Genomic DNA, 21,264 nt, shown 5'->3' on the forward strand with positions numbered 1-21,264 from the left:
GGTGTGTGAGTGTGTGTGGGTGTGTGAGTGTGTGTGTGTGTGGGTGTGTGAGTGTGTGTGTGTGTGTGTGTGTGTGTGTGTGCGTGTGTGTGTGTGTGTATGTGTGTGTGTGTGTGCGCGTGCGTGTGTGCGTGCGTGCGTGACTCTGTTTGTGTGTGTGTGTGTGTGCATGTGTGTGTGTGCATGTGTGTGTGTGTGTGTGTGCGTGTGTGTGTGCGTGTGTGTGTGTGTGTGTGTGTGTATGTGTGTGTGTGTGTGTATGTGTGTGTGTGTGTGTGTGTGTGTGTGTGTGTGTGTGTGTGTGTGTGTGAGCGTATCTCTCTGTGATACTGTGTGCCCGTATCAATGCGTTCAAACGCTATTTCTTCTTCGAATGAAGGTGTATTTAAATATTACGTTTCAAACATAGATTCCTTACAATTTCAGTGTTCCTGTGCCTGTTCTGTGGTCTGGCAAATGGAAAAGAATTGATAACATATGATGTTTGCTCGGATCTGGTGAGTACATAATATATCATGTTTATTTGTGACCCTCCACCACGAAATGAGTCGCATGTCATCTCGCGCGGTTCTGCGTAAGGCTTAATGTAAGTCCGGGGAGTGTCTGGTAACAGTGTGAGGGTCATCTTAGTCACAGGCTTATAACTCAAACAGTTTTTGCTCTTTTCTAAAACGGGTTTCACCACAGGATAGAGCATAAAAAACTCTTTAGGAAAATGTAAAAATATGAAAATCATGCAAAGGTGACATGTGACTCATTCCGTGGTGGAGGGTCACATTTAGACCAAGCTAAACACATGTGTGTTTTTTGTTTTTGTGTTATTGCTGTCGTTGATGATGATGGTTTACGGACTTATTTTTTTTGTTGAAGACACACGCGGCCTTTTGCCATGAATATCATTCATCTGCCAAGCTTTTTGTTCAACATCTAAAAACTGAAGAAAGGACATTTTTATATGATCCTACGGTTTAACAAAATTCAACCAAGTTGTCACATTATTCTTACCATAACAAGAATAATAACAATAACAAGACTGTATTTTTCATTTACATGTGTACATTAAAATAGAATAAATAAATGTACGCACCCACCCTGCCTGTAAACGACCATAAGACACACATTTCATAAGAATTGTTTGGACATTCAATAAGACACATTCACATACAGCATATGGTTACTCACACAAACAAACCAATTACCACTAACCCTTCATATACAGACTTTGAATAATCGTTATTCTTTCTATCTATTAAAAAAATAATAGTGTACTCCAATTCCATGTTATCTTTCAAGCGTTTCGTTATCAATGGGCAGGATGGAAGCCAGAGCCAGAGCCAGCCAGGTTTTTGTAAAGTAGACGACCAGCTGATGGGCGCTGACTGTTCCGAGACAGAAGCTTTCCAGTGCCCGCAGGGGTCATTCCTGCCAGAGGGCAGTGTGTGTCTTGACCACTCCAGAATTGGCGTTGTCTTCACGTGTAGAGCGGGAGTCTGGGTAACTGACTGTAAGAGAAGTTATTTTATTTATTTCTGACGATGTTAATTTACTGCTATAGGAAAGAAACTTAAAATATAAACAAACGAATCATGATGAAGTAACAAATATATATTTACAAACAAATACCCCAAAAAATACAATACATGAATGAATGAGTGGATGAGTAGATGGATGCATGAATGAATGAATGAATGGGTGCATGAATAAACGAATAAATGAATGAATACACGAAGGAGTGATAGCATGAATAAATGAATCAATGCATAAGCTAATTTGTGAATGACTGAGTAAATGAATGAATACAAAAAGGAATGCTTGAATAAATGAATGAATGAATAAATAAATGAATGATTGAGGATGGGCTTTGAAATAAAATGTTAGCTACAGACTGCGAATATGGAAAGGGGGAAGATGCGTCTCTTCCTGCGTCAAATGCAAGACACCAGCACAACATACATCATATGCTTATCCCCCCCTATCCCTACCGCATGCAGCTTGACCTTAGAATGAATGTCATTGTACTCCTAGTATTTGTATTTGGAGAAGGTTGTACGCGACAATGTGTAGATTGACAGGTCCATGCTAGGTATATTATTACACGTTCATGTAATTGTCTGCGATTTAATGAACAAAAAGACGAAAATTATCAAATGAAAGATTCTTTAAGTTATTGAGATATCACAGTGCACTAAGAGATTTATAGAGCAAATCTAGAAAATGAATAATTGAGCGAAGCGCGTAGCTACTTTTCTTGTGTGTGCTGGCTTTGCCATGCCTATCACTGCAGGCAAAACTCTTACCTTATTTTCATTTTTTGTGTGTAAACTACATGTAGAACGTACAATATTTTTTTATACAGACTTGATTTCAACTCACAAACAACAATGTTATTTGTGGTTCTAAACCTTCGAATGTGGCTTGTCGCGACAGATGCGAATTTCGGGAGTGTCGGCTGCTTCGCACACAGACCAGTTATTTACGGTTCGACGATTCTCTGCACCTGTTTTCGATTAGCAATTAACAGTATGCTTTAGAGTTATGCTTAATTCAAGCGTGGGCGTACACATTTACTTTGATATTTATTTAATCATTAGTAGCACAACACGTACTAGACAATTCGTTGCTCCCAAGAAATGAACTACCCTCTTCAAGCAACTACTGAGTGACGTCCCCTGGAGTGAATCTTACGCTCATTTCCAAACCAAAATTTGGCATGTTATTTCTCGTGTTGGATCTGCACTCATCGGGGAGGCTGGTACTAAGTTCACATGGTAAGAATGTTCGGAACCCTACACATTTTCGATTCCAATAGTTGTTGCCTTGAAATATGCGAAAACCATTCATTTATTGAGCTGATACAGTCGCGTTCCCGTATCGTCTCCTACGTAGGTCAGAGTCGATCAAATCATTCGACTTCCAAATGCTGGTCTAATTCTATCAGAAGAACACTTGTGGTTTTTGTTAGCCGCTGGAATTTTTGGCTAAATCATCATTCGGTACTGTGGAGAGGATAAGCTACATGTCACTAAAATAAAAGATGAGAGTAATCTTCTCAGATGGAAGGAAGGGGCACAGGTGTATGAATACGCTTTCAGTGATTGTTAGCACACTCCAAGAGTGCGTTAACAGTTTTAGGGCATTGCCATTAGCTAATGAACATTCTCAGATCAGTCATGTGACACCTGTACTTACTGACAACTAATATTATTACAGCGTTGCCATTTCTGTCTTCTTTTCTTTCTCGATAAATCTTTTTTTGTGGCGAAATATTTTCAATTTTGTTTAGAATCGCTGCAATAAGTCACCAATGAATCAAAAACATTATTCCATAAATATTCATCTTTTTTTGTTTTGTTCAGTCGTGATCTTTGTTGGCATTTTTATAAAATACATGATCCAGTTATTCTTCTTCCAAATGTCTTTTTCAGGGTCTGGTCATGTGCTTGTGCGGGAGAAACGATTCTTCGGTCTATTTGCTGCGTTTGTTGGAGCTTTTGCCGGCTGTGTCCTATTCTGTGGTAAGAGAAATAAAGTAATGTCACACGCATTCCTTCTTTGCCACTACTAAATCAAACGTGTGCAAGATTGTATGTTACACGCTTTGATGCCGAAATCAATTATTTTGATCATGCATTTATTTCTGAACATGTTTACTTTCACATACATTCAGTCACTACCTTAAACACTTATGTTTTCAGTATTCATTTCAAGTGATCACGAACGTAGAAAAATGGGTGTGAAAGTGTACGCCGTCGTGAGACATCTACAGTCTCGTGTGCAAGAAAACTCTCTGTCACACGACTAACTCGTAATAGCGGGTAATATATACTCGCTTTTGACCTGTCCGTAAATGCTACTGACACAATCCATTTCGGTTGTAGCAATAGCATTTTGATTAATGAGAGCGGTGCCCATCTCCTCTCCCTCACTGCCCGATTTGCGAAAATAACTCCGTCGGGTTTGTATGGGTTGTGGGAGAGTGACCGTTTCTTGCGAAACCTCGTACAAACATTGGAGGGGCCAATCTCTAGAGAGGGGTCTGTCGGAAACACACGCGTGTTTCCTTCACACCCATCGCTGATGATTTGCTCCTTACATGTTTGTAGGATGTTGTGCAAGAAAAGGTCACTTTCCCACAACCTATACAAAACCGACGGAGTTATTTTCGGAATTCGTCTATTACCATAAACAACTCCAAGCGGTTTACATTTCAAATGTTTATAACACACACGCGCGCGCACACACACACACAAAAAAACACACACACACACACACACATACACACACACACACACACACACACACACACACACACACAATATCATCAACAACAAAATCAAACAGAAACACATGCAAATCACACAGGTTCTCAGTGGACTGTATAGCGCCCTGATTGTGAGTCGAACACATCGGACGACGCCCGCTGAAGAACCACAGGCAGTTAGCGTTGATTTATGTGTTGGTTAACTGTTGATTGGTAAGTGGATTTGATGTGTGTTTTTGTTTGTTAATTAGTTACGGGATAAACGTGTTTTCAATAGTGGAATTAGTTCCTTTTTTGCATCATTTACCTGCTTGAGCACAAGATCCAAACATTACTAAAGTTGACTATGTTATGGAGGAAAATTACAATGTTCCCCTATCTACCATGCTAAAAGGTAAATGGCTAAAGGGTAAATGTTGTCTTTTCTTTCTTCGGGCAAAGGAAGAGGTGGAAGTAGCACCCAACGAGAACCCAACAGGCCGCCTGAGTTTCTGTTTTGCCCCACCGACTTGTTGGTTGTCGCTGAGCAAGGGGAGACTACCGCCAATGTGTCGTGGCCGGAACCGACTGCCAGGGATCCCGAACGGGAAGCTATTCGGTGAGTCATTTCTTTCTTCTATGTTCCGTTTAGCTTTGCGGGCTTTTGTTGCGTTATTTTAGTGGTTTGTTTGCTGTTGTTTGTTTGTTCGACGAGCGCAGTTGCCCAGTCGATTAGACGTAGATCTTCTATGTGAGGGGCTGACTGTTCGATTCTCGGCCGCGCTTGGTGAGGGTGTTAAGGGTGGAGCTTTTTCAGAACTCCTTCCTGCGCATTATCCCCCTTCACGAAACACAAGACCAAATACGCACGCAAGGTTTGTTTTATGATTTGTGATTTTTGTCCAGTATTTTGTATTTTGCTTTTTTCCTTGCTTAGATGTTGTTATTGTAAGAAAAGCCAAGTCGCGTGAAGCGATATAAAAACATTCAGTCAAGCTGTCGGCATGGAAGGAACAGATTAACACCCTAACAACAGTCATCGCCGAGACTATTATTAAAATAGTCTCGACTAACCGCACCGAAAAACTGAGACTGTTCACGCTCGTCTCCGCGTAGCGCGCGAACCGCAGTACTTATTTTCTTATTTCTTATTTTCTTTAATTCTGAGCACATTTGTATTGTAAACATGACCTATGTATATGTTTTTGATATCAGGAGAAATTGAGGAATACGATGAAATCTCTTTTAAATCTGCTAGTAAAAATTCGATTTTCATGACAACTTTAATGTTCAAACTAATTAACTAAGATCGGTCCAGTAGTTTTCTCTGAATCGATGTATACATACACACACACATACATACATTCATACATACACACACACAAACACCACGACCCTCGTTTCGATTCTCCGTCAATTTCAAAACATTTAGTCAAAACTTGACTAAATGTAAAAACACTCAAAAACAATTGTCATTCCATTTTAGAGTGCAACAACTGACCGGGGGTGCTCCAGGCAGCGAGTTCTCCAGAGGGTCACATTCGGTCAAATACATGGTCCGAGACAGCCAGGGCAGTGCTGACTACTGCAGCTTTAATGTCACTGTGCAAGGTAACAAATAACAAACCAACCAACCAACCAGCCAACCAACCACACACAAACAAACTGACAAAACTACACGCATCGACAACATAGACATAACGCGCAAAGATATAGCAACGACATTGTGCACAACGCGCACACGCGCACGCGCACTCGCACTCACTCACCCACACACACACACACACACACACACACGCACGCACGCACGCACACACGTACGCACACAGGTACACACAGACACAGACACAGACACATTCACACACACACACACACACACACACACACACACACACACACATACACACACACACACACACACACACTTATGCATAGGCCTACACCGAGCTACCTTTATGTGTATGTTTCTGTGTGTACGTGTGTGTCTGCCATGTCTGCCTAGGTGCGCGACTACGTGTGCGTGTAGGTGTACGTGTGCGTAACTGCGCGCATGGGTGAGTATATTTTGTTTTGTTTCGTTTTTTGTTTATTGTTTTTTGTCGTTGTAATGTTTATTTTTAGGTATTGCTTTTGTTGCTGTGTGTTTCTTGCTCCGATAAATGGTTTTCTTGTGTGTTTGTCCTAAACTGAGTTTGTTTCATCCCAAAAGAAAAGAATAAAAATGTCAATATCAATATCAAGAAAAAACATATGACAATTTGAATGAACACGAAATAATTAAATCATGTAAAGAATTCATTAACTTTTCCTTAATTTACTAGTTCAGACGCTCTTGCTATGTCTCATAGTGAAAGAATGCCCCGAGCCTCCTCCAGTCACTGATGGTCATCAAGAGTGCCGACCACTTGGATTCATCTACGGAACTGTATGCCATTATACGTGCGACACAGGCTACAAACTTAAAAATGGAATTTCGCAAACTGAGTGTGGGAGCAATGGAACTTGGAGCCATGAGTTTCCAGCTTGTGAACGTAAGTCTCAAGTAAACTACTTCTGCATTGATGGATGGATGGATGGATTGAGGGAGGATTTGAGGGATGGATAAATATAAAGAGCGTGTGTGTGTATATATATATATATATATATATGTATGTGTGTGTGTGTGTGTGTGTGTGTGTGTGTGTGTGTGTGTGTGTGTGAGAGAGAGAGAGATTGATTGATTGATTAAACTTTATTACAGAAGGATGGAGATTTTAGGCGTTGCCTAGTCTTACAATCTGTCTTACAATAATGTCAAATGTTACATTGTTCAATGCATGTTACTTTAAAAAAAAAGCCTTTCCGCTTTCTGTCTAGCTTGGTTTTTGTTATATTTAGTCAAGTTTTGACTAAATATTTTAACATCGAGGGGGAATCGAAACGAGGGTCGTGGTGTATGTGTGTGTGTGTGTGCGTGTGTGCGTGTGTGTGTGTGTGTGTGTGTAGAGCGATTCAGACTAAACTACTAGACCGATCTTTATGAAATTTGACATGAGAGTTCCTGGGTATGAAATCCCCGAACGTTTTTTTCATTTTTTTGATAAATGTCTTTGATGACGTCATATCCGGCTTTTCGTGAAAGTTGAGGCGGCACTGTCACGCCCTCATTGTTCAACCAAATTGGTTGAAATTTTGGTCAAGTAATCTTCGACGAAGCCCGGGGTTCCGTATTGCATTTCAGCTTGGTGGCTTAAAAATTAATTAATGACTTTGGTCATTAAAAATCTGAAAATTGTAAAAAAAAATAAAAATTTATAAAACGATCCAAATTTACGTTTATCTTATTCTCCATCATTTGCTGATTCCAAAAACATATAAATATGTTATATTCGGATTAAAAACAAGCTCTGAAAATTAAATATATAAAAATTATTATCAAAATTAAATTGTCCAAATCAATTTAAGAACACTTTCATCGTATTCCTTGTCGGTTCCTGATTCCAAAACCATATAGATATGATATGTTTGGATTAAAAACACGCTCAGAAAGTTATAACGAAGAGAGGTACAGAAAAGCGTGCTATCCTTCTTAGCGCAACTACTACCCCGCTCTTCTTGTCAATTTCACTGCCTATGCCGTGAGCGGTGGACTACGAGTATACGGTCTTGCTGCGTTGCATTGCGTTCAGTTTCATTCTGTGAGTTCGACAGCTACTTGACTAAATATTGTATTTTCGCCTTACGCGACTTGTTATATTTATATTTTGCAGATTTCAGTATAGCTGCCAATAACAATCTGTCCAGAGAGAAAGAGAGAGAGAGAGACAGACAGCCAGACATACAGACATACAGACAGATATAAAAGATGCATTTTTTGAGAGAGAGCAAGAGAACGGGAGAGGGAAAGAGAGAGAGAGAGAGAGAGAGAGAGAGAGAGAGAGAGAGAGAGAGAGAGAGAGAGAGAGAGAGAGAGAGAGAGAGAGAGAGAGAGAGATAGAGAGAGAGAGAGACACACACAATCAGTTTATTGGATTTCTGTTCGCATTGTATCGGTAACCTATTTCTGTGTGTGCAGCAATTCAATGCGGCACGCCAAGGGAGGTTACCGGAGGTCAGGCAGTGTGCGACAGCTTTGAATACGGTGCGTTATGTCCCATCCAATGTCAACCAGGCTTTCGTCCTGATCGTGACTGTCCATTTATCAGGTGTACGGCAAACGGGAACTGGACACAATCTCTGCCCTGCATAGGTCAGTTCATTATCTTCATGTTATCGATATATAATACGTTAAGGTCAAATGTTATGTTGTTCAATGCATGTTACTTTAAAAAAAAAAAGCCTTTCCGCTTTCTGTCTAGCTTGGTTTTTGTTATATTTATATTTTGCAGATTTCAGTATAGCTGCCAATAACAAATAGGCTGACAATTAAAATCGTGTTTTGACCCTGTGGCAGCCACAATACGTATCAGACACGTTTTCTTTTCTGCCAAGACAAAAATTAAATCCTATAAAAAGGGAAACAACCGCTATATATTGTCCTTTTGAATTACAGCAAGATGATGGCCTCCTCTGGAGACCACTCTCTCAGTTTTGGTGTATTTGTTTGACCTTGTATAATACGATTTGTTTTAACTGCATGTTTGACTTAAATGTTCCGGCTGTCAAAGGAAGGATAGCCCTCGGAAAAGCAAGTACGCTTTGTGTATAATATTTGTTTCCTTGGAAAAAAGAGGCTCTACACACATACAACGTAACAGTCTGATTTTATGAATTTTAATTCAGACGTCCAAGCTCCTACGTTTGAAAGCTGTCCCCCAAACCAGGACTTGAGGTCAGGACCGTTGCTTGCCCCGGTGACCTTGAACTTTGATGACCCCGTTGTCAAAGACAACAGCGGACTGGCAGTGAAGCTTCGCAGCAACAAAAACAAAGGAGATAATCTGGATGTCGGAACACATGTTATTGGCCTTTACGCCACGGACAAGGCAGACAACTCTGCGTCATGCTTCTTTGTCGTCAATGTGACGGGTAAGCAAAATATATGAATACATTATGAATACATTCTGACTAATGCCAATCTTGATCAAGGTGTCTCATGATAATCCTGATTATATCTTTAAAAAAAAAATTAAAAAATAAAAATACTTCTGCTCTTTACTTTAGAATGTCAATTACCAAGGCGTTGTTATTTTAAAGTGTTTTGAAATAATTGAATCAAGACAATCATTGATGTGTCTGTATTTGAATGCGAAAGTGCGAGAGGAGGGGAGAGGAGGGTGGGGGGGGTCGAATAGTGTGTGTGTGTGTGTGTAGTGTGTGTGTGTGTGAATGTGTGTGTATGTGTGTGTGTGTACGTGTGTATGTGTGTGTGTGTGTGCGTGCGTGTGCGTGTGCGTGTGCGAGTGTGTGTTTGTGTGTGTGTGTGTATGTGTGTGTGTGCGTGTGTGTGTGTGTGTATGTGTGTGTGCGTGTGTGTGTCTGTGTGTGTGTGCGTGTGGGTTTGTGTGTGTGTGCGTGTGTGTGTGTGTGTGTGTGTGTGTGTGTGTGTGTGTGTGTGTGTTTTGCTAAGCTTACGCCTCCCAACTAACAATCTGAAGAAATGCGAAGGAAAACAATAAAACAACAAGAACCTGGTGCCAGCGCATCAACTTCAAACAATACAATATAGACACAATATCACATATATGTTTCAGCCGCATTCTGCTATCCTCCATTGACGCCTAGCAACGGTCGTATCACGTGCACACACTGCCATTTACAGGGGTCACAGTGCACGGTCACATGTAGCCTTGGTTACCAGTTGCTTGGCACCGCGACCTTGACCTGTATGGACGAAAATGAGTGGGACAATGCTGTGCCTACGTGTGAACGTAAGATATTGTGTGAACAAAATAATGTGTTTAATGGTTGGGAAGAGTTTTGGTCGCGTTGTTTAGAAAGGCAGCCTAAACCTAGTAGCTTCTTAGGAATCACATTCATTAACACATTTCTAAGAGATAAACCTTTGTTCCAAAGAAATCAAAGGACAGTTTAATCATCCTCTGTCACCCACCCTAATCACATATTTCCACAAACAAAAAGTAAACAAGGTCTGCTTTTCTTCGTGCTAGACAATTCTCTCTTTGATGGTTCTTGTCAAAGTTAAACCACCCGTCGCCAAAACTCCAGGTGTATAAAATTCAATCATTTTGGTTTGGATTTGCTTTGTTTGTCCAGCGATACAGTGTTCCGAGCCTCCCCGAGTCGAGTATGGACACTACAATTGCAATAACGATCAGACATACCGGGATACGTGCTCCCTGGACTGTCAGCCGACCTTTGGCCTCACTGGCCCCTCGTATATCACGTGCCTAGAAAATGGGACATGGAGTGGTGCTGGCTCCTGTGAAGGTGAGTAAACTGTTGTCTTTGTGGATTCAGCTTTCAAAGAATATGGTTCCTATGAGTAATTACCTTACCCATCGTGTTTTACAGCTGAGGAGGAGCGAGCAAACTAATTCAATGGCTGTTGATCAATCAATCAATCAATCAATCAATCAATCAATCAATCAATCAATCAATCAATCAATCAATATGAGGCTTATATCGCGCGTATTCCGTGGGTACAGTTCTAAGCGCAGGGATTTATTTATTTATTTTTTATTTTATTTTTTTTATTTTATGCAATTTATATCGCGCACATATTCAAGGCGCAGGGATTTATTTATGCCGTGTGAGATGGAATTTTTTTTACACAATACATCACGCATTCACATCGGCCAGCAGATCGCAGCCATTTCGGCGCATATCCTACTTTTCGCGGCCTATTATTCCAAGTCACACGGGTATTTTGGTGGACATTTTTATCTATGCCTATACAATTTTGCCAGGAAAGACCGTTTTGTCAATCGTGGGATCTTTAACGTGCACAACCCAATGTAGTGTACACGAAAGGACCTCGGTTTTTCGTCTCATCCGAAAGACTAGCACTTGAACCCACCACCTAGGTTAGGAAAGGGGGGAGAACATTGCTAACGCCCTGACCCAGGGTCGAACTCGCAACCTCTCGCTTCCGAGCGCAAGTCCTTGATAGAAAGAACGAACATAGTGCAGCCACAATGAATCTGTTTAGGACCCTGGATACTTTCCCCTGATGTGCGTGTGTGTGTCTCCAGTCCATCCTACGCAAGTATCTCACGCGTGCCCCTTTAAAACGACAGACGCGGTCCCCATGTCCACTTCGCAAAGACTCAGTACAACAGTATTTTGCAACCAGCTTCGTGAAGTAATCTTCGCCAAAGTAGGCTAGTTGGAGGCATAAAGGCAAATTTCGCCAGAAAACGTCTCCAAAATTGCCAGCTTCCTGCAATTCCTTTGATTTTGTTTTTAGACAACACACCTCCAGTGTTTAATGGGTGTCCGGACAACGTTGATGTGCCTGCTGCTCGTCTTGGAGAGCAAACTCACGTGACCTGGGAACATCCGTCTGTTGAAGACAACACTGGAAAGAATGTTACTCTCACCGGCGACAAACAGCCAGGTACCCACACACCGTGTTTTCTCGTGTCCCTTTAAAGCTGCATTTTTGAATGAATGTGCACACAAAAGCACAAGACCAAGTTTGCAAGGGGATTATTATTTATTTATTTGTGTATTTATTTATTTATTGACTTATTTTTATTTATGTTTTCATTGATGTATTTATTTCTTTATTTAAATCTACCTATGTATTTATTTATATACCTATTTATTTATTTATGTATTTATTTATTTATTTCCTTCTTTCGTTTGTTTAATTTCTGAGGCTTTTTCTATGACTTATCGATGAAATGTTTATTGTTGTTTTCATGTTTGATTTAGGTTCGGAGTTTCCACTTGGTGTGACTTGGGTCAAATACACAGCAGTGGACACCAACAACAACGAAGCCATCTGCCAGTTTACAGTGACAGTTACCAGTGAGTATAACACTTTTTTATATTGTTATATTATAATATTGTTAGAATTATAGTATACTGTTGCTAATGCTACTGAAAATCAAAATTTCAACAAAATAGAAAGCTTTTGGTACATACTATAGCTAATGGTGCTTTAAATATGTGTGACAATTCGTTTTTCCATTGGGCACATACTTTTCCCCCCAGAGTGCATACAAAAATGCTAAGTTTGGCATGTTCACAGATTTGTTGTGCCATATGTTTTAAATAATTACATTATTTTTCCAGTGGTTCTACTTAATTTAGGCATTTAAACTTAATGTTTTCTGAAAGTAAAATGATTTTTGAATAAAACTGCAAAACATCAAGCCAATTCAATGATTGAAAACCGGCACGGTTGGCCTAGTGGTAAGGCGTCCGCCCCGTGATCGGGAGGTCGTGGGTTCGAACCCCGGCCGGGTTATACCTAAGACTTTAAAATTGGCAATCTAGTGGCTGCTCCGCCTGGCGTCTGGCATTATGGGGTTAGTGCTAGGACTGGTTGGTCCGGTGTCAGAATAATGTGACTGGGTGAGACATGAAGCCTGTGCTGCGACTTCTGTCTTGTGTGTGGCGCACGTTACATGTCAAAGCAGCACCGCCCTGATATGGCCCTTCGTGGTCGGCTGGGCGTTAAGCAAACAAACAAAGAAACAAAATGATTGAAAGTGACTGAATTAAATATAACAATTTTGGTCCGAAAATATGGGCGACCCTTATACCTTAAACGCAGAAGAGCTTGCATATTAATGGAAACAGGTCCCTATTTGGACTGTTTTCACAAATTAGCAAGGTTACGGAGCGTTTTTGAGTTTATCAGAGCATGGAGCGAGTGCCCTTTGGACTTCAGCAGGTTCATGTTGCCAGAAAACGTCTCCAAAATAACTTGTAGGCACTATAACCTTTTTATCATACAATTGTTTCCAACATGTACCTTTCAGCACTGTCATGTGATGCACCACAGCTGCGACAAAATGCGACCGACGACCTCATGGTTTACACTTGCCTGAACGGTTATGCGCACGGTGCGGTGTGCACACTTTCGTGCAAACATGGTTTTCCTCTGGACGGGGCGGGCAGCATTACTTGTGAACGAGACGACAGCACATATTTTGCAACCATGTCATGGGAATTTGACGAGGAAGAGGGAGAGCCGGAATGCAAAAGTATATTGTCACATTTCCCTCGTTTAGTTTGAATATCTGTTTGACTGTCGTCCGTCTACGCTTGCTGTGGTAATATTGTTGTTGTTGTTGTTGTTGTTGTTCTTGTTGTTGTTGTTGTTGCCGTTGTTGTCGTTGTTGTTTTTGCGGATGTTGTGTTGTATTTTTTGCTTGTTATTTTTTTTATTTATTTATTTTTTTTGGGTGGGGGGGTGGGGGGTATCAGAGAGGGGGTGCTCCAAACGTATGTTTTAGACACTCCTTTGTCTTGTTGTTCTGATCTTTTTTCTTTTTATCCGATTTCTCCTCTTCTTTTTGCACGAAACACGCTTTGACGTAGTTTTGGCTTGTCTGATTTCTGCGAAAGCCCCTCTCCCTTTGAATATCTGCTTTCTTTATTTGGTGTTTAACGTCGTTTTTGAATATCTGCATATGTAAGTTTATACGATCATAACGTAGACTGAAACGATGCAGTGTGACTTGATGTGTGTTGGATAAAAACCAGAAACGAAAACTCCAATGTTTGCTTGCAAGAGAAACTCGCCAAGAAACTCATAACTTTGGATTGGTAATCGGGGTTGTGTATTCTCACAGGGGACAACCTAATGCAATTGTTGATAATGCTTTGTGCGGGTCTTTTCCCGTCCATTGTTTTTTTCTCGTTTCATTTCGTTTAAGTTTCTCTCAGGTTAATTCATGTTATTTCATTTGATTTTCTTTACTCTATTTTGTTTTATTTTATTCTCCTTCCATTTAATTTGTTTTACATCATTTCATAGTAGCGTTTTCTTTTTCTTCTTCTTTGATTGTTTTTTTTTTCTTTCTTTTACTTGTATGTGATTTCTTTGTAATAGCAAGCCATTGCCCAGTACTGATAACCCCAACAAACGGAGCCCTTGCTTGTTACGATGGCAACTTTGGCAGGGAGTGCATCATGTCGTGTGTATCGGGCTGGGACCTTCCTGCCAGTTTCGACGGACGTTTCTATTGCCCTTATAACCAAGGGTTCTGGATCACTGCCATCGTGCCTAACTGTACCGGTAAGTGGCGCAGTCCAACTGATCGTTGTGTACACTATATTGAGGGTGGTTAACTCAGACTGAGTCATCCGGATAATATTGATTCAAAGTTTTAGTTTGTCTTTGTTATTTTTAGAGTGATACATAGAAGGGTCCCTGCCTGCGCTCCACAATTTAGAGGATCGCCTAGAATCAGTCCTTATTTGTCAAATTGTTATATGTCTCACGCTTTCCTTCTTTGCCGTTACTGAAGCAAACGTGTGCAAGATTGTATGTTACACGCTCCTGGGCATGACGGATGATCTAGCGGGCGACATTGGGCTAAACGTGGGTTCGACCCTGCATGCAATTTAATTATTTTTTGTATTTTGCCTTCAGTCCGAGTGCTGCCTGGTCAAATCCGCCTTATGCCAGACCTGTACTATTACACCAATTCGACCGGCGAGGCCACGGAACAACTGAAACAGAACTTGATTAACATCCTCCTCAACTCACAATGGGGTGAAGCATGCTCGCAGACACCGTCATGCAAGGCGGAGAACGTTCAAGTGAGTTTTGTTTTCAGAAATGTGAAATAATGGCGACTTTACCAATTAAGATCCCTTTTACTAGTCACTATACAACCATACTGTACAAAACAGTTCTTTAAATTACTTATTTATCACACTAAAATATCTAGGGAATGTAAATAAATCCGCAAGTGAATTAGTAAGGTCAGGAATGCACTATAAGTTTCAGTAAATGTGTAAATTTCAGTGTTTGGAGATTGTACTGACATAATTATCACATGAAATCTAACCCAACAAGAAATTGCAATTTAAACTGAAAATGTCTACATAGAAATGGAAAAAAAAAGAAGATTTGTGAAGCGAAGTTAATATATTTTGTCAATCTGTCAGAATCTCACAGAACGAAACTGCACGCACTACATTTGTCAATTTCAATGTTTGGAGATTGTACTGACATAATTATCACATGAAATCTTACCCAACAAGAAATTGCAATTTAAACTGAAAATGTCTGCATAGAAATGGAGAAAAGAAGATTTGTGAAGCGAAGTTAATATATTTTGTCAATATGTCAGAATCTCACAGAACGAAACTGAACGCACTACATTTCACGAAGACATAGCTTTGCGACCGAGAAAGCGCTGACACATTCACGTGAAAAACGTACCGTCCCGCTGTTGACTTGAAGTGACAAGCCAGTACAGTGCAGTAGCGTAAAGCGCTTAACAGTAAAGCGCTCTTTTCTTTATCTTCTTAACTTTCTAGCTTGTTTTTAATTCAAACATAACATATCTATATGTTTTTGGATTCCGGAAATGATAAAGAATAAGATGAAATCATTTTTGTATTGATTACTCAAATTGTAATATTAATTAAAATGTTGAGATATTTGATTTAACTTATTAATTATTTTTTTAAGCTTCCAATCGGAAATGCAACCCAATTACTGGGCTTTGTCAAAGAATGCTTGACCAACATTCCAATCCTTTTGATCAAACAATGAGTGCGTGACAGTGCCGTCTCAACTTTCATTAAAAGCCTGATATGACGTCATCGAAGATGTTTATTAAAACAACTTTAAACAAAACGTCTGTTGGTATCATCTGGTAATCGGCAAAACTTAACTAAATGACACAAATTCCTCTGAGCTGCAATATTGTCATTTTACTAAATTTGGCACACAAAAACAGAATGCACCACTCTTTTTTAATTATATTTAGTCAAGTTTTGACTAAATATTTTAACATCGAGGGGGAATCGAAACGAGGGTATGGTGTATGTGCGTGTGTCTGTGTGTGTGTCTGTGTGTGTGTCTGTGTGTGTGTGTAGAGCGATTCAGACTAAACTACTGGACCGATCTTTATGAAATTTGACATGAGAGTTCCTGGGTATGAAATCCCCGAACGTTTTTTTCATTTTTTTGATAAATGTCTTTGATGACGTCATATCCGGCTTTTCGTGAAAGTTGAGGCGGCACTGTCACGCCCTCATTTTTCAACCAAATTGGTTGAAATTTTGGTCAAGTAATCTTCGACGAAGCCCGGGGTTCGGTATTGCATTTCAGCTTGGTGGCTTAAAAATTAATTTATGACTTTGGTCATTAAAAATCGGAAAATTGTAAAAAAAAATAAAAATTTATAAAACGATCCAAATTTACGTTTATCTTATTCTCCGTCATTTGCTGATTCCAAAAACATATAAATATGTTATATTCGGATTAAAAACAAGCTCTGAAAATTAAATATATAAAAATTATTATCAAAATTTTTTTTTCGAAATCAATTTAAAAACACTTTCATCTTATTCCTTGTCGGTTCCTGATTCCAAAAACATATAGATATGATATGTTTGGATTAAAAACACGCTCAGAAAGTTAAAACAAAGAGAGGTACAGAAAAGCGTGCTATCCTTCTTAGCGCAACTACTACCCCGCTCTTCTTGTCAATTTCACTGCCTTTGCCATGAGCGGTGGACTGACGATGCTACGAGTATACGGTCTTGCTGAAAAAGGGCAGCTACTTGACTAAATATTGTATTTTCGCCTTACGCGACTTGTTGAATAGAAATTATACGCGTGCATGCTTGAAAATGCTCTTGTCTTGGCAATTTACCGCACTCTTCAAACTGTCTTGCTTGATTGCTTCCTTCATCAACTGGTTGATTGATTGGTCGATCGGTCGATGTTTTTAATTCCAAAAATGTTCACCTTTGCCTTAAATAACAATTTGTATGAAGTGTGAACAAGACACAAGGTCTTTGAACATGCGGATTTTCTACACGAAGGTAACTTTCGGGAGAGTGAGAAGCCGTCGAAAGAGAGCGTTGGGAAATCAACCCACAACATCATACTACATACGGATCTCCTTTGAAATTGTCATCGACTACAATGAGACAAACACAACAGCAAGTGGACTGTATCAGGTAGAATTGTCATAATTGTGTGTGTATGTGTATGTGTGTGTATGTGTGTGTGTGTGTGTGTGCATAGATGCGTGTGTGTGTGTGTGTATATATATATATATATGTGTGTGTGTGTGTGTGTGTGTGTGTGTGTGTGTGTGTGTGTGTGCGTGCGTGCGTGCGTCCGAGCGTTTGCTAGCTATATCCTTTGGTAATGATGGCTACACCACATATTTAGCAGTACTGCTTCGGTATTTCGAATGCCTCCACATGTCTACGCTCCCCCTCCCATCCCCTTCTTAGATAACTACTACTACTAGGCGTCTGCCCATTAGTTTAAACTTTATTTATGTGCATATTAAAGATAAGCATTTCTTTTTCTCACTCTGTACAGAAAACTGAGACAATCAGACAGCAAGTTTATGACAAGTTGAAGGACGACGCCAGCAGCGGTCGGTTGGACTTTGGCTCGCTAACAACGCACGAGCACTCTGTTGGCTTCCCCCAATTGGTCGCTAACTGTCCTACCGGCACTGTATTCAAGGAAAAACACGGGGCCAATGCAATCTCTTGCGGTATGACTTTATTCACTCTTATAAAAAATGCTGATGATATCTTACTTCTCGTGTAGTCGATTACGTGAACCGAGACAGATAATTATGTGCAGTCATTTACTCGGGATACGAGCACGCCTCCACCTGACTTGCTGGCTGCTTCCTGTGCGGAGTTGGTTTTTGAAACTTTATATTTTCATCACTTGTGTGTGTGTCTGTTTGTCTGTCTGTGTCTCTGTGCGCTCTTATTTGCAGACATGTGCAGTACTCCAGTAGATCCTATTTAATAATAATAATAATAATAATAAGAACATTTATATAGCGCTAAATCAAAAACTTTCGTTAAAAAGGCTTGCTCTAAGCGCTTGACATCTAAACTAAAACGTCATTCACACTCTTTACAATGATGTACAAGAACTTCATGTCACACTCTTTCATTCAGTATAGCACCATTCACACAGTTGTTATTTAGATTTTGAGCATTCCTTTACCATCCTAGAATGACAATGTTTCGCTTTTCAGTGGGCTGCTCCACAGGCCACTACCTGTCCGAAGATGGTCAGTGCAGACAATGTGAGGTGGGCAGTTTCTCTGAGGTGGACAACGCCACGTCATGCTATCGCTGTCCGGTAGGATGGTCCACTCCTACCAACGGCAGTACGTCCAGTTCCGACTGTGAAGGTGAAGACATTGTAATATTCGCTTCATGTCCACAAATCAGTACAGACAGGAAAAGAAATGTTGTTGTAGAAAATAAAGTTTATTTTATGTGTGTGTTCAAAATTATATTAACACATTGCTTAAACATTGTTCGTTAAGAATTCCTCAGATCGATTTTGTATCTCTGTAATTTACTTTTATTTATCGATGTATAGACATTTTCGGTTGTACCTAAAACATTGATGTAGAGAGGGCGTTCGGTACAATGCACTGGCGGATATATGGAAAGTCCTTGCAGGAATGGCAGTTTTCTGCAGAAAAAAGTGACACTGATCCTGTTATGTCAACCACAACTCCGACTTGCGTCCGCACTTAACTGTCAGAACAGGTGCCAGGCAGGGTTGTGTCATGTCCACAATTCTGTTCTTGTAAATTAGAGACAGGGAGATTAGGACAGTAATGGACAACACAAGTTAGGTTGAGATAGACCAGAAAGGGTAGTACTGGAGCGGTCCAGGTGGAAGCTTCTTTCCATTAACTGTGTCACACACAGATCAGAGATGCTCTTTGTACTTTTTATTACATTTAGTCAAGTTTTGACTAAATGTTTTAACATAGAGGGGGAATCGAGACGAGGGTCGTGATGTATGTGTGTCTGTGTGTCTGTGTGTGTGTGTGTGTAGAGCGATTCAGAGTAAATTACTTGACCGATCTTTGTGAAATTTTACATGAAAGTTCCTGTGTGTGATATCCCCAGACTGTTTTCATTTTTTCGATAAATGTCTTTGATGACGTCATATCCGGCTTTTTGTAAAAGTTCAGGCGGCACTGTCACACCCTCATTTGTCAATACAATTGATTGAAATTTTGGCCAAGCAATTTTCGACGGAGGCCGGACTTTGGTATTGCATTTCAGCTTGGAGGCTTAACAATTAATTAATGACTTTGGTCATTAAAAATCTGAAAATTGTAATTAAAATTATATTTTTATAAAACAATCCCAATTTACGCTCATCTTATTCTTCATCATTTTCTGATTCAAAAAACATATAAATATGTTATATTCGGATTAAAAACAAGCTCTGAAAATTAAAAATATGAAAATTATGATTAAAATACAATTTCCGAAATCGATTTAAAAACAATTTCATCTTAATCTTTGTCGGTTCCTGATTCCAAAAACATAGATATGATATGTTTGGATTAAAAGCACGCTTAGAAAGTTAAAACAAAGAGAGGTACAGAAAAGCGTGCTGTGCAGCACAGCGCAACCACTACCGCGCTAAACAGGCTCGTCGATTTCACTGCCTTTTGCAGGAGCGGCGGACAACGGTCATTGTGAACAAATGCAGTGCGTTCAGTTTCATTCTGTGAGTTCCACAGCTTGACTAAATGTAGTAATTTTGCCTTACGCGACTTGTTCTCTTTGTCACCTGCAGAGTAGTAAGGTTCTTTGCAAAATTATGTTACTCTCTATCACCCAAGGAGTTTGGATGTTCTTTGTACACTTCGTCCTGTTGTCTGTGTCACCTTAAGAGTTATGATGCTTTTTGTACACTTCGTCCTGTTGTCTGTGTCACCTTAAGAGTTATGATGCTCTTTGTACACTTCGTCCTGTTGTCTGTGTCACCTTAAGAGTTATGATGCTCTTTGTACACTTCGTCCTGTTGTCTGTGTCACCTTAAGAGTTATGATGCTCTTTATACACTTCGTCCTGTTGTCTGTGTCACCTTAAGAGTTATGATGCTCTTTGTACACTTCGTCCTGTTGTCTGTGTCACCTTAAGAGTTATGATGCTCTTTGTACACTTCGTCCTGTTGTCTGTGTCACCTTAAGAGTTATGATGCTCTTTATACACTTCGTCCTGTTGTCTGTGTCACCTTAAAAGTTATGATGCTCTTTGTACACTTCGTCCTGTTGTCTGTGTCACCTTAAGAGTTATGATGCTCTTTGTACACTTCGTCCTGTTGTCTGTGTCACCTCAAGAGTTATGATGCTCTTTGTACACTTCGTCCTGTTGTCTGTGTCACCTTAAGAGTTATGATGCTCTTTGTACACTTCGTCCTGTTGTCTGTGTCACCTTAAGAGTTATGATGCTCTTTGTACACTTCGTCCTGTTGTCTGTGTCACCTTAAGAGTTATGATGCTCTTTATACACTTCGTCCTGTTGTCTGTGTCACCTTAAGAGTTATGATGCTCTTTGTACACTTCGTCCTGTTGTCTGTGTCACCTTAAGAGTTATGATGCTCTTTGTTCACTCCTTGTTATTCTCTTAGTCTCCTCTAGCGTTGTGAGTTTCATAATCTACTCAATTTCATTCTCTCTATTATTTTCAGAGGTGTGCCTCGCTGGCACGTTCTCTCCATTTTCTTTGTCACTTTGAGAGTACTTATGTCCTTCGTACACTCCTTCCTGTTCTCTTTGTCACATTAAGAGTTGTGATGCTATGGAGAATAACACCCATTCAAAAAAAAAAAAAAAAAAAAAAGAGTTGTGATGCTCTTTGTACACTCCTTGTTATTATCTTATAGACACCTCAAGGGTTGTGAATTTCATAATATACCCATTGTCATGCACTCTTCCTTTTCAGAGGTGTGCCTCGCTGGCACGTTCTCTCCCCGGGGTTTTGCCCCTTGTCAGCCTTGCCCGCCAGGACAGTACCAGTCACATGACGGGGCGACATCTTGTGATCTTTGCCCTTCAAGCACATGGACCAATGGAGGAGCTTCAAGTTTTGAGCAATGTGTCCGTAAGTGTGCTAAATGTTTGCACTTTGATATATCAATC

General features: G+C 40.1%; 1 protein-coding gene across 1 annotated transcript in view; it reads left to right on the plus strand.

Moving 5' to 3' along the window:
- LOC138961731 (uncharacterized) overlaps positions 1 to 21,264 on the plus strand; it is a 51,866-nt gene that overhangs the window by 3,826 nt on the left and 26,776 nt on the right. Inside the window, exons 3-21 of the mRNA XM_070333406.1 lie at positions 427 to 497; positions 1,315 to 1,504; positions 3,426 to 3,515; positions 4,703 to 4,859; positions 5,727 to 5,851; positions 6,589 to 6,771; positions 8,295 to 8,468; positions 9,002 to 9,247; positions 9,913 to 10,089; positions 10,436 to 10,609; positions 11,589 to 11,738; positions 12,059 to 12,154; positions 13,114 to 13,338; positions 14,190 to 14,375; positions 14,733 to 14,902; positions 17,147 to 17,284; positions 17,658 to 17,838; positions 18,340 to 18,498; positions 21,068 to 21,226. Of these exons, the coding sequence (XP_070189507.1) occupies positions 427 to 497; positions 1,315 to 1,504; positions 3,426 to 3,515; positions 4,703 to 4,859; positions 5,727 to 5,851; positions 6,589 to 6,771; positions 8,295 to 8,468; positions 9,002 to 9,247; positions 9,913 to 10,089; positions 10,436 to 10,609; positions 11,589 to 11,738; positions 12,059 to 12,154; positions 13,114 to 13,338; positions 14,190 to 14,375; positions 14,733 to 14,902; positions 17,147 to 17,284; positions 17,658 to 17,838; positions 18,340 to 18,498; positions 21,068 to 21,226 (3,051 nt within the window). The remainder of the gene's footprint in view (positions 1 to 426; positions 498 to 1,314; positions 1,505 to 3,425; positions 3,516 to 4,702; positions 4,860 to 5,726; positions 5,852 to 6,588; positions 6,772 to 8,294; positions 8,469 to 9,001; positions 9,248 to 9,912; positions 10,090 to 10,435; positions 10,610 to 11,588; positions 11,739 to 12,058; positions 12,155 to 13,113; positions 13,339 to 14,189; positions 14,376 to 14,732; positions 14,903 to 17,146; positions 17,285 to 17,657; positions 17,839 to 18,339; positions 18,499 to 21,067; positions 21,227 to 21,264) is intronic.

This window comes from Littorina saxatilis, linkage group LG3 (assembly GCF_037325665.1).
Source record: "Littorina saxatilis isolate snail1 linkage group LG3, US_GU_Lsax_2.0, whole genome shotgun sequence".
Lineage (NCBI taxonomy): Eukaryota > Metazoa > Mollusca > Gastropoda > Littorinimorpha > Littorinidae > Littorina > Littorina saxatilis.